A 12109-nucleotide genomic window follows, 5' to 3' on the forward strand; every position below is an offset into this window, starting at 1 on the left:
ATGAGATTTATTGCGAATAGCATTTCTTCTTGTAATGTATTGTTTTCATCAAAATAACGTACATATGCCATCAATAAAGCATTATTATCTGCAATGGTAGACTCGTCCAATTGCATGGAAAATGAAGAGTTTTGGAGAATACTTATCAGGTGTTTTTTCAACATTAACTGCCATTTCTTCAATTCGTTGCTTTACTGTGCTATCGCTTAGGGGCAACATTTTTAAAATTTCATGTATATCCTGATGCATTACTATTGAGATAAATTCTTTTATAGAGGGTATTGTTACAGTTTCTCCAATATTATAGCTTTTACCACTTTTTTCAATTAATTGTGAAATGCGATAAGTGGCAATTAATCCATCTTCGTTCGCTGCATGTTGTTTCTTAAATGATGCAATGATTGTTGAATGATTTTGATTTTTTTTATATATTTCCTGAAAATATTCAATGGGCTTGTCCTTATCATTTGGATGCTTTGTAGAAAGATGTTCTCACAATCAACTTGGCTTCATTGTCTCATTGGATAATGTTTTATGACACAATAAACACATTGGATGTTGTTTATTTGCAACAGATTATATGAAACCCATCTTCAGATACTCTGGCAAATAGCCACGAGCGTATTTCTTTTTTTGAGACATGGACTCACAATATTTTGTTTGAAGCTGTAGGCACGTGCTCACTCTCACAAATCTAATTGTGTACTGACCAGTGTGACCACAAACAAAAGAGCCTGCGCTGTGTATTGTCGTCTGTGCATGCCTCTCACGCATTGTGGATTGGGTTTGGGGGGGCGCCGGCTACCAGCTCTGCTTGTCTGTTACAGCTGGGTGGTGTGGGGGGGAGATGCACGAGCTATTCTGAGATGAGGCTCTTTTGTTTGCGGTCGCACTATAGCGCCATTTAGTTTCACTTACGCAACATGAACTAAACTTATGCGCGGGTGATACAAATAGTATATTTTCAGAAATTTAAATTGTCATGGGGAATTTTATGAAATGAAAATGCTTTTAAATAATGCTATGAAAAAACTTTTAAAAGTCAATTAAATTAAAAAAAAGGAAAGTGCTTCAGTATCGGACAAAACTCCTACCGCCCACCATGAAAGCTGGAATGCCCACTAGTGGGCGGTAGGGACCAGGTTGACTACCACTGCTTTAGAAAGACCAGGAGAAAAATCTCTAACTTATGTAATCATATGATAGAGCTGTTTTATCAAAGATGATGCCATCTAAAATGATTTCCCTTGACATAAAATCTTCTTAGAGGAAGATATAATGGGGTCATCTCCCTCCCACTTCACAAGCCTTCATGGCTAGACTTGCTAGCCAACAAATTAATATAGAAATGGAATAAATAAATAAAACAATAAAAATAAAAACCACATATTTCTCACCCTTACCCACAGCTTCCACATTCCTCTCCCCAGATGTATCATCATAACCTTGGAACTGCAGAAAAAATGAGCTTCCACATTTTACATCTCCTGGTTCACCTCTTTTTTAAAAGATTTTTAAAATTCTGTCTTTTTTTATGAATAACTCAAGGTATATATATAACTCATATATATAACTATATATAACTCATATATATATAACTATATAACTGTCTTTTTTTATGAATAACTCAAGGTATATATATATATATACATATATAATACTTCCTTGTTCTATTTTCTCCTGTGAAGTAGATTGGGCTAGGATTACCCAAATTATCCAGATGGCTTTCATGCCTAAGGCAGGACTAGAACTCATAGTTTCCTAGTTTATTGGTCAGCCCTTAAATACTACACCAAACTTGTTCTTTTTCATCTAAATCTCTGTTACTTAGTTATAGAGGTGGTGTATAAATACGTGGGTTTTGCTCCAGTACAAAAATACTATCAAATCACAATATATGCAGGAGCCTTTTGCTGACTTCTAAGTTATTATTACACCTACCTGACAAGCATCACTTCCTCCTTCCAGGTATCCAGCACAGAGCATTCCAGGTGAAATGGCTCCATGATACACTTCTCTTCTGTTGCAAATTTCATTTCCTATAATTTTCACTTCTGTTTGACGAAGTTCACCAACACTGGGACCTGGTTTTCAAATAATAATGGGGTATTTTATCCATGAAAATTCATGGAATAACAAAATTGCCTCACACTACATAAGAAAAGGAAACACATAAGAAATGTATATAGTTTGCAGAACATATATTTAAATGCAGTTGTCAGGAAATTTCCCTCCAAAAAAGAATCTAAATTCTTTTGGAAACACCTGCTTAGACTAAGGCTCCTCAGTAGCTCAGAACTTTCCCGTAAACTCTCAGATTTACAGCTATCCTGCTTTAAGGCTAGGTAAATGGGAAATTTGTTCGTTCAGATTAGAACAAACAAAAATAAATTCTTTGCATATTTCTGAGAACTTTCTAATGCAATTGAATATGATTGTTAAGAAATATTGTTATTTCTAGTGACCTCTGAATAAGGAAGATTTTTGGAATGAGCTAAATTGAAAGGAATATAGTAATTGTGGTGGCTATTCCTTAACCTGTGATTTTCCAATATATCTGTCCATCTATCCCAACATTTGAAGCATTTCTGCAGCTTTTGCAATTCTATATTTAGTTTTCTTATAGGTGAACATGCATATGAATACATACAGTATATTCTGCCTAAAAGAAGGCAAACAGCCTATCTAGTTGGCAATACATCAGTCAAAAGGCTTAATTGCATATTGTCAAAAAGTTCCAACTCTGTTATTCTGTGGTTTTAACTAACACTGCCAGGTAGCTCAAACAGGTCCAGAATATCAGAATGAAACATAAAATTCCACAATTGAACATTTATGTATTTATTTATCTTGCCTATTTTTTACAAACAACTCAAGGTAGCAAACATGCAATACACCTTCCTCACCCTATTTTCTCTACAACACCTCTGTGAGGTAAATTGGGCTGAGAGAGCACAATTGGTCCAAAATCACCCAGCTGGCTTTCATTGCTAAGAAGGACTTGAACTCATGGTGTCCTGCTTTCTAGTCTGCCTTAACACTAGGCCAAATTGCCTTGATGTTGAGTATTTCTCTGAGAAACCGTATTCAACGAGTAGTCCTCAATGGCACTACATCCACATGGAGAGAAGTAAGCAGTGAGTTACTACAAGGTTCCATCTAAGGCCCAGTACTCTTCAATATCTTCATAAATGACTTAGATGAGGAAATTGAAGGGGAACTCATTAAATTTGCAGACTGACAAGAGTAGCCAACACCCCAGAAGACAAACTCAGGATCCAAAAAGATCTTGACAAAGTTGAACAATGGGCCCTATTCAACAAAATGAGGTTCAGTGTGGAGAAAAGCAAAGTCTTTCATCTAGGTAGGAAAAACCAAAGGTACAAACAGAGATTGGGCGAGACCTGGCTTAAAAGCAGCAACTGTGAGAGGGACCTTGGAGTCCTAGTGGACAATCATTTGACTATGAGTCAGCAGTGTGCAGCAGCAACTAAAAAAGCTAATACAATCCTGGGTTCTATAAACAGAGGCATAAAATCAAGATCACACAAAGTATTATTACTGCTTTATATAACCCTAGTAAGACCACACATGGAAAACTGCAGCCAGTTTTGGTCACCATATCACAAAAAAGATGTTGAGAGTTTGGAAAAAATTCAGAGAAGAGCAGCTAAGATGGTCAAAGGCCTGGAGACTAAAACATACGAAGAATGGCTGCAAGACTTGGGTCTGGCTAGTCTAACGAAAAGAAGAAATAGGGGAGACATGATAGCAGTATTCCAGTATCGGAGGGGCTGCCACAAGGAACAGGGGTCATGTTGTTCACCAAAGCACCAAAGGGAAGGACGAGAAACAATGGTTGGAAATTGACCAAAGAGAATAGCAATCTGGAATTAAGGAGAAACTTCCTGACAGTGAGGAAAATCAACCAGTGGGACAGCCTGCCTCCAGAAATTGTGGGCGCTCCATCACTGGAGATTTTTAAGAAGAGACTAGACAATCATCTGTCTGAGATGGTATAAGTTCTCCTGCTTGAGCCGGGGGCTGGAGTAGAAGACCTCCAAAGGCCCTTCCAGCTCTATTCTATTCTCTCTGAAATTGTTATGAATATATCTGGTTGGAAAAGGAGATAAGCCCTCTTAATAGCGTAATTTGGTATCTCTATAATCTGCTGCGGTTAACAAATGATCAAATAATGATTATTCACACAAGTTAACTAATTCCAAAGAGGGAGCTACTAACCGTCATCTCTAAGAGCACCAAATCCTGTAACAGCACAAGTTGTATTCTCTGGAAAAATATATGAAGTTTCTGGAAGACAAACACGATGTACAGCAGTTGTAAATTCCACTGGGGGTGAAATCTGTACAACAGCAATATCAAATTCATGATTCATGACATTATTGGCATAATGATCATGAACGATGATCTGGCGAAGATTCCTTCTCATTGTTGGAGGTCTTAGACGAGCCCCAAAACTACTTGTCCAACTTCTAACATCTCGGACACTGAAAGACATTAGAGAGTACAGATTATACAATAAGAACTCTATTTGCATTTTCATTTATTGTAAACAAAACTTCACAATGGTTCCTTGCTAACTGTTTTCCAGTTTTTCCTCAACTCACTATCATCAGACTTCAAGATTAGAAATAAATTCAGTTTGTAAAATGGAGTGTTTAGGAATAACAGCAGCTGTGAGCAGAGATAGAGAGTTAAACACCACTCTCCCTTCTACAATTTTAGTTTTAAACATACGAGACAAACTGTATTAGTGGTAACATCTGTGCATAAATGAATTGGGAAAATTTTATTGCTTAAATATGTTGATTCAGGTGTAGTCTTAGAGCAGGGGTGTCAAACTTGCAACATCATGTGATGTGTCACGATTTATCACAACTTTTTTCCATTGCCAGCAATGGGGTGGGCACAGTTTCACCATGACGCATCCAGCCCATGGGCCAGCAGTTTGACACCCCTGTCTTAGAGGTATAGGGAAAGATTTACTCACCCTCTAAAACAATGAGCAGCAGTCACAAGCCAGTTATTGCTGATCAGCGTTGCTCCACAACGGTGAATGCCATTTAGCTGGAGACTAGCTTGCCAGGGCCATTCCCCTTCCCCTGCAATAGTTCCTCCATAGATTCTCTCCACAGATCTGTCCAGTCGTGTCCCACAACCTACTCCCAGCCCCCCCAAAAGAATGTTTATTTCATTTCTTTCCAGAGAACATAACACTTTATTAAAGGCGGTCTGAGGGTTTGCTAGAAGTATAAAAATCATAATTTATTAGAACATAATTTCTAATTTAAAAAAATAAACAAAGTACTCTTTTTTAGAAATATAGAGAATGGGTTAATTTTGTTCATGTTTGCCTGGAAGACATTCTCACTAAAGATGGTGGAATGTATTAAACAGCCATACATCATTCATTCACTGAACATTAAGGGAACAGGCAAGGGGGTATCAATACATAATTGTTTCCATTAATGTGCTGTCTTGATATTGCTTTTTTCTTGCTCTAAATTATGTATTCACAGCAAAACAAGAAAATAATTGCACAATCCCTTTTGAATACAGGTAATATAACTATAATTGGGACAGAATGTCTGTTGCTAGGCCAGCTGGTTATTAAGTGAGTTGCACCCAAATTTATCATCTTTTAGTCTTGTTTCTTAAATGAATCACTCCAGTGGTAAAATGACTCACATGGCTGTTAAATGAATCCAGTTCACCCCATAGATTTTGCCTGTCAGAAGCTAACTGGGCAGGTCTCAGATGGTATTCATGTGACCACAGAATGCTACAACTGTAAAATGCTAGGAACTGTCTTCTTGGAACACCCTCACTCACCACCAAATAAATACAGAATTGCATTTCTGGGTTCAAGAAAGAAAATAGATATGTTTTTCTGGTTGCTGAGGTTAGCTCAGAAATATCATTTCCCCCGCCCTTAGGGAAAAATGCTATGTAACAGTTCAATTTTGTACAAATAACATACCATTCTTAAGAAACAGTTCATGGATGATCTGAGTTACAATATTACAATTAAGTGAATTTAAAATTTATTTTCATGATTCATTGCTATAAAAAAAGATTCCAGTATCTTCTTTGTCTTCATAATGTTATTTAGTGGAAGTGATTATCAAATGTGATAATCAGACTGAAAAAAAAACAGATCTGTTATGACTGAGCATACTAGTATATAAAAAAAGTTTGAGAATGATGGTGCTAAGGCAGCATTCCTCAATAGGGCAGTCTTATTTTATACAGTAGATGTGTCCAGTTTCCCCAGTTATAAAGTTAAAAACATCTGGAGAACAGCATCCAGAGGAAAATGAGGCTAAACACAGCAATTTTTAACAAATCTGTTTTCAAACAGATAGTTGTTCTGATACTTACAACTGTTAAGAAGATTTGTACCATTTTCTTCATTTATCTCTGAAAAGAAAGATAAAGAAACAAATATTAATTTTGCAGTAGCAATATCTTCATCCATCCTTCATCTAAAGTACATGATTTAATAATCACTAGTAATTTGGGAATATTGGCAAAGGATTTTTTCAAACCAGTATCTCCCTTCCAGTAAGGCTGAATATCCAGCATTTTAAATAAGAGAAGGTGAAAATTTTGCTTAAGTATTTTTTGCTTAGAATAAAACAAAATACCTTTGTAAATGCAATACAAACAGTCTTACAACCATATTAGCCTTAGGAAATCTGAAGACTGCAAGGCCACATTTCTAAACTCTTCCTCTTGATTAAATGTATTTAATTGTCTTTTTCCTGAACTACTTTTATGAAACTTAAAGCATTTAAATTGGCATCTTTCTACTATTACAATCACCAGAAAGAAAATAAGATATCTATTTGTTCTCTATATAATTCTTACAAAAGCTGTCAGAAAATCCCTTATAACCCATTTAGTGTGTTATCATCATGAATTAACCAATCAGCCGACGTTCCTATTTATTGTACTATATAAGGGTGACTAGTTCATATAAAAATAATCAAATAACATAAAGATTACTGGCTTTGGCTCAATGAAATTTTCTCAATATTTTTTGGGCAAAATGCTCTGTTAATTCCTAATAATTATTCTTTAAATATTAAACAAATAAGCAAATTGAAAGCCAAGGAACAATTATTAATAGAAATTGGCTGGAAATATGAAAGCTTTTTCCCCACAGGAAAAAAAGTGCAAATACTACACAAATATCTTGAGCAAGAATAGGAAATGGGTAACACAGTTTTGATTAAGTCAGCAAATATATTTCAGGTGACAGTGAAGACAAAGTAAACAGTTTAAAAAAATTGATCATCATTACAAAGGACATCTGTAACACTTGCCTGAGAGCTTATAAGAAGAAAGATCAATACTTAAGGGCCATGTTGATGCTTTCAGTTTTTTCAGCAAAATATGATAAATATTTGTCCAGAGTATCTCTTTATTATCTGTGGCAATGAACTTAAATATCAGCACCACATCTACCAGGACACCTTCATTCCCTGGGCTGCAAAAGAATAATACAGGCAGTTGACCAAACAAGCCAGAATATTTTCTATACTCTGCAGGGTTATTATTTTTTTCATATATATTCACTCAAGGCTTTGGGGCAAGTAAGACAGAAAAATTAAAATACTGCATCGGTCCATAAAGGAACACCAAGTACAAGCACCGGAAGATTTGCTGCTCAACTCATTGCGTCTTAGAAATGGATGGGACTGGGCAGGCACTAGAAATGTTTTGACATAAATTTGGATGATACCATCAAAAATAGCTAAGATTTGGGACTAGAAAATATAGGGATCTTCTAGTGTCACAAACTTTCCCCCTGTTTTAGCTCTTTTCCCCCTTTTTTTTTCATGTGCCCATCTTGCAATTAAGTTTTATTCACTGGCTGTTGTTTGCCCACAATTCCCAGAAATAGTATTGTGCTGAAAAATGTGGAGGCAGGGTACAGAAGCAAGATAATGCCATTCATCTGCCTAAATCAGTAAGTAAATAAAAAAGAGCACACTGCAGACTTGCCAGAGTTTACAGACTGCTAATCTGCCAAAATAATCTTTCAATAAATGAGGTGTTTTGAGACAGTCCTAAAAGAATGCTAAATTATTATATGCTCAGTTTAAAGCCAAAATCTTATGGATTAAGAGAAACAAAACTATAATTTCCAGGCATGGACAATGATGTCAACTTTATGTTTCTGAAAATTTATGAGTATTCTTCAGCAGAAAAGGAACAGTTTTAACAGTGATCCATATTCCCTGTAGTTATTCTCTTCGGCCAGACAGACAGTTTAAGTGAGCCTTGTACAAATGGCTCTAGATCTCATCACTGCAGTTGATTCACTCCAGCCGACACACCCTGGCTCTCTTATCCTGGTTGACTCACCATAGCTGTGGAACAAGTTGCCACTGCCAATTCACTGCACAACAGCACGCTGCAGGACAACTCGCTGTGGCCCTTGCTGTGAGACAATTCAACAGAGGATAACTCAAGAGAGGAACAAGTGAATTTGCAGCAACTCATGTCTTGCTTTAGATTTGGAACTTCTCAATTTAGAAGTCCTTGAGACTGAATGTAGTTCACTTGTCCCTCTCTTGAGTTATCCCATGTTGAATTGTCCTGGTGAGTTGACCATGCTGAGTTAGCCCAGGACAAGTTAGCCCAAGGCAAGTTGGCCACAATGAGTTGTCCTGCAGCAAGTTGACCGTGGCAAGATATTTGGGGAGAGTTGGCTGGAGCGAGTCAGCCATGGCAAGTTGTCCCATTCTTTGTACAAATGGTTCAAATAATAAATCAAATTTCAGTATCTATTTCTTGTTTTGGAAATTAGATTTCACACTACGGGAATCTTTTTTGTTTGCTTGCTTCAGTTTCACTTTAATAAACCCAATCACATGTTTATATGTGTTTGAACATACTGTGTATTGTGAATGTATTGGCCCCATTAGTTAGATCCAGTTGGGCTAGATAATATCACACTACATTGCACAGAAGCCTACTCTTGCCACTCATTTACTGGAATATAGTGAACTTTTAATGTGATTTTAGACTCAACAAATATATCTGGAGGGATGTATTTGTCCTAATTCAGGATCTATTCAACTATTAAAAGAAGGCGTACTAAAAAAAAAGATTTTATATGGTCATTGCATAGTAAGAAAGGGCTCCTGTTTTGAGGATAGGAATTGCAAATCTATAGTTTAACATACATAGGACTTCTGTGGGAAGAACTTCAAGAACCTTCCTAAAATGTTCTCCAATCTATAGCAGTTAGAAAATTAAGCCTAATTACGTCCATCACTTTATTATTATGGAACATTTTCAGTCCATGGATTCTTCAGCAAAAACTGTGGACTGTACAATAGTTATCTGAGTCCTGGTATTTGTCCACTTGCTGGTCTTGCCTTGAAATTTCCCCCAAATGTTTATATGTTTAGGTGTTTCAGGATAAGAAGGTAGAATTTAGTCCTGACCTTCCCAATTCATCAGTTTCCAAAAAACTGAGAGACGAATTCAATTAACGTAATTCAAATATAATAGTTATGGAGGTTTAATTATGTTAAAATTGTCCCAAATATTTTTGAAATATTCATCTGCTAGTTTTATGGTTGTGAGCCAGATGATATTGATTCCATGAATAAAAGTTTATCAAAAGACAGGAATATAAAAGGTATCTGGCAGTAGTTACATTAAAGGACATGTCAGTTAGTTGGGTTATTTTCAGCTTCCATTCTAAATTGTGCCCCAAAAAAAAAGATTAGTGTATTCTAACATGCCTCTAGCTCCTAGGTGTTAGCCTACAACTGGCATAATTATACTAGTTTTGAATGCTGATTAATGAGAGTGAGAACTGAGAAACACCATTTGGCGGAAGTAACCCAGATCTTTTTTTTAATGCTATCTTGGCCATTTGATTTATAAATTCATTCTCATGTCATTGTTAGCAATTAATTCATCTGTTCCTGAGTGGAATGTTCATCTACATACCTTAGCCTGACAACACGTGAATTAATGAGCCTTTTTTCTAAGGGACTAGCTTGAAATGCTTGTTTAATCTGTTGAAAGGAACAAAAAGTTATGTTTGATATAGAAAACTTTTTAAACAGAGTAGGAATGCAGCAGTGCCACTAGGTCTATGTCTCAAAGTCTGCAAGATGATGAACACAACATCCCAATCATAGCCATACTTGTTTTGTACATGCTAAGAACACTGGTGGGATTCAAATATCCGAACAACCGGTTCTCTGTGTGGATGCCACTTCCAGAAGTCATTTTGGGCTGGGCAACAAAAAATTAGCTACCGGTTCTGCCAAAGGGGTGCAAACTGGCTGAATCCCATCACTGGCTAAGAATCACATACATTGGGAAAGGGGTAGGCTTTTAAAATAACATAGTCCATCATCTTTGCAGATTTTGACCACTCTTTTTCATGGACATTCATGTAGCAATTAAAAAAACAATACAGTATGAATCAATTAAAACAATCTGGCAAGGCTTTAAAGAAGAAACTTGGCCATTCTTTGTTTATCATCTGAGTTGATATTTATAAATAACTTGGATGAGAGGTTTGAAATTTGATGATAAAAATGCCACTGATACAAAGTTAGGAGGAATAACAAACATTTTAGAAGATGGTATCAGGATTCAGGAACAAACTGGGACAATAGATAAAAACCAGCAAATGTAGCTTAACTGGAATATTTTGTTTATTTATTCAACTTACATGTTGTCTAGAGTCACGTGGAGGTGACTTTAAGCAGCTTAAGTCTTAGATTTGTATAAGAAAAATCAAAGGCCCAACAAGTACAGGATGGAAAAGCATGCTGGGAGCAATATAGCTGAAAAAAATCTAAGTGCCTTGATAGTTCACAAACTGAATATGAGCCAGTACTGTAAAGCAGATGGCAAAAAAACAAAAAACAAAACAAACAAACAAACAAAAAAAGAACAATCAGGGTGCTTCAACAAAAATATAGTGTTAAGAGTAGTCTTATTTCATTCTATCCAGAATTTGGCACAACTAGAATATTACACCCAGTTCTAGGCAACACATTTTAAAAAGAACACAGAGAATTTGGAGATATTTGGAGAAAGAGTGATTTAGCATTGGAATAGACTGCCTTAGAAAGTGGTCAACTTTTTCACTTGATGGCCATCTGTCAACAATACTCTAGTGGAGAATTCCTACACTAAGCAGGGATAACTTGATCTCCAAGGTCTCTTCCATTCTTTCCATTCTACTATTTTATTATTCTAGTTATGGTTGGTTGGATAATAGGGGAGGAAACCTCACAAATTTACCATTCCCCTAAGAGAATTTCTTTCTAAAATATATATATCTGGATCTGCAATAAAGAAATAAAAATTAAAATAAATCAAACATGCACACAAAAGATAAGCCTTCTTGGAAAGTCCTTTAAAATCCTTCCACAAATTGCAGTATTAGATGGTCTAACCAGAATGAAATAGAGCTGTAAAAAAAGTTGCACATCTATTTAATAAATTAGTCTTTATTGACCATTTGAATGGGAATTTCTTCTAAGCTAGCCACCAGCTTATATTTGAAATAGATGTGACAAAACTGTGCAATTTTATAACAAACCCTGGTGCAATCTCTGCCCAGTTGTCTTACCAAAGGATTGGCATGTTGAGCTAATTTAAGTATCTCACCCAATTCTATGACTTGTTCTAAATGTTAACTTTTAATTGAATGCCTTCTTGTTAGAGCTGTGTTAACTTTGGGCCAATCTAGTTTAATGCCATATTTTGTTACCATTTCTCCCTGATATTATATTTCTTGAACTTTAAAATATTGTTTGCTTTTTTCAGTTTCATGTTTGAGGATCTGAATTTTTTGAGGTCCAGTTTTAATCATTGATTGTACAGGTAATCCTAAAATCAATTGAGCCCAAAATTTCTGTTGCTAAGTGAGATAGTTGTAAAATGAATTTTGCCCCATTTTACATTCTTTCTTGCCAGAGTTATTAAGTTAATCATTGCAGTTGTTAAGGTAATAACATGGTTGTTAAGTGAATCTAGCTGCTCCATTCACCTTGCTTGTCAGCAGGTCACAAAAAGTGATCACATGACCCTGGGACAC

At 36.0% G+C, this 12109-nt stretch overlaps 1 protein-coding gene across 6 annotated transcripts in view; it reads right to left on the reverse strand.

The window, feature by feature from the left end:
- LOC120320071 (transmembrane protease serine 11E-like) overlaps positions 1-12109 on the reverse strand; it is a 71181-nt gene that overhangs the window by 7352 nt on the left and 51720 nt on the right. For 5 of the 6 annotated variants that reach the window (XM_039369500.1, XM_039369501.1, XM_039369502.1 and 2 more), the window contains 6 exons: positions 9997-10064; positions 7350-7513; positions 6403-6441; positions 5012-5183; positions 4243-4508; positions 1942-2084 (listed from right to left, as the gene is read on the reverse strand). In XM_039369500.1, the coding sequence (XP_039225434.1) occupies positions 1942-2084; positions 4243-4508; positions 5012-5183; positions 6403-6441; positions 7350-7513; positions 9997-10064 (852 nt within the window). The remainder of the gene's footprint in view (positions 1-1941; positions 2085-4242; positions 4509-5011; positions 5184-6402; positions 6442-7349; positions 7514-9996; positions 10065-12109) is intronic. The other variant, XM_039369503.1, reaches the window with a different exon arrangement.

This window comes from Crotalus tigris, unplaced genomic scaffold (genome assembly GCF_016545835.1).
Source record: "Crotalus tigris isolate CLP2741 ecotype Arizona unplaced genomic scaffold, ASM1654583v1 scf7180000021159.508159, whole genome shotgun sequence".
In the NCBI taxonomy this organism is placed as follows: Eukaryota; Metazoa; Chordata; class Lepidosauria; order Squamata; family Viperidae; genus Crotalus; species Crotalus tigris.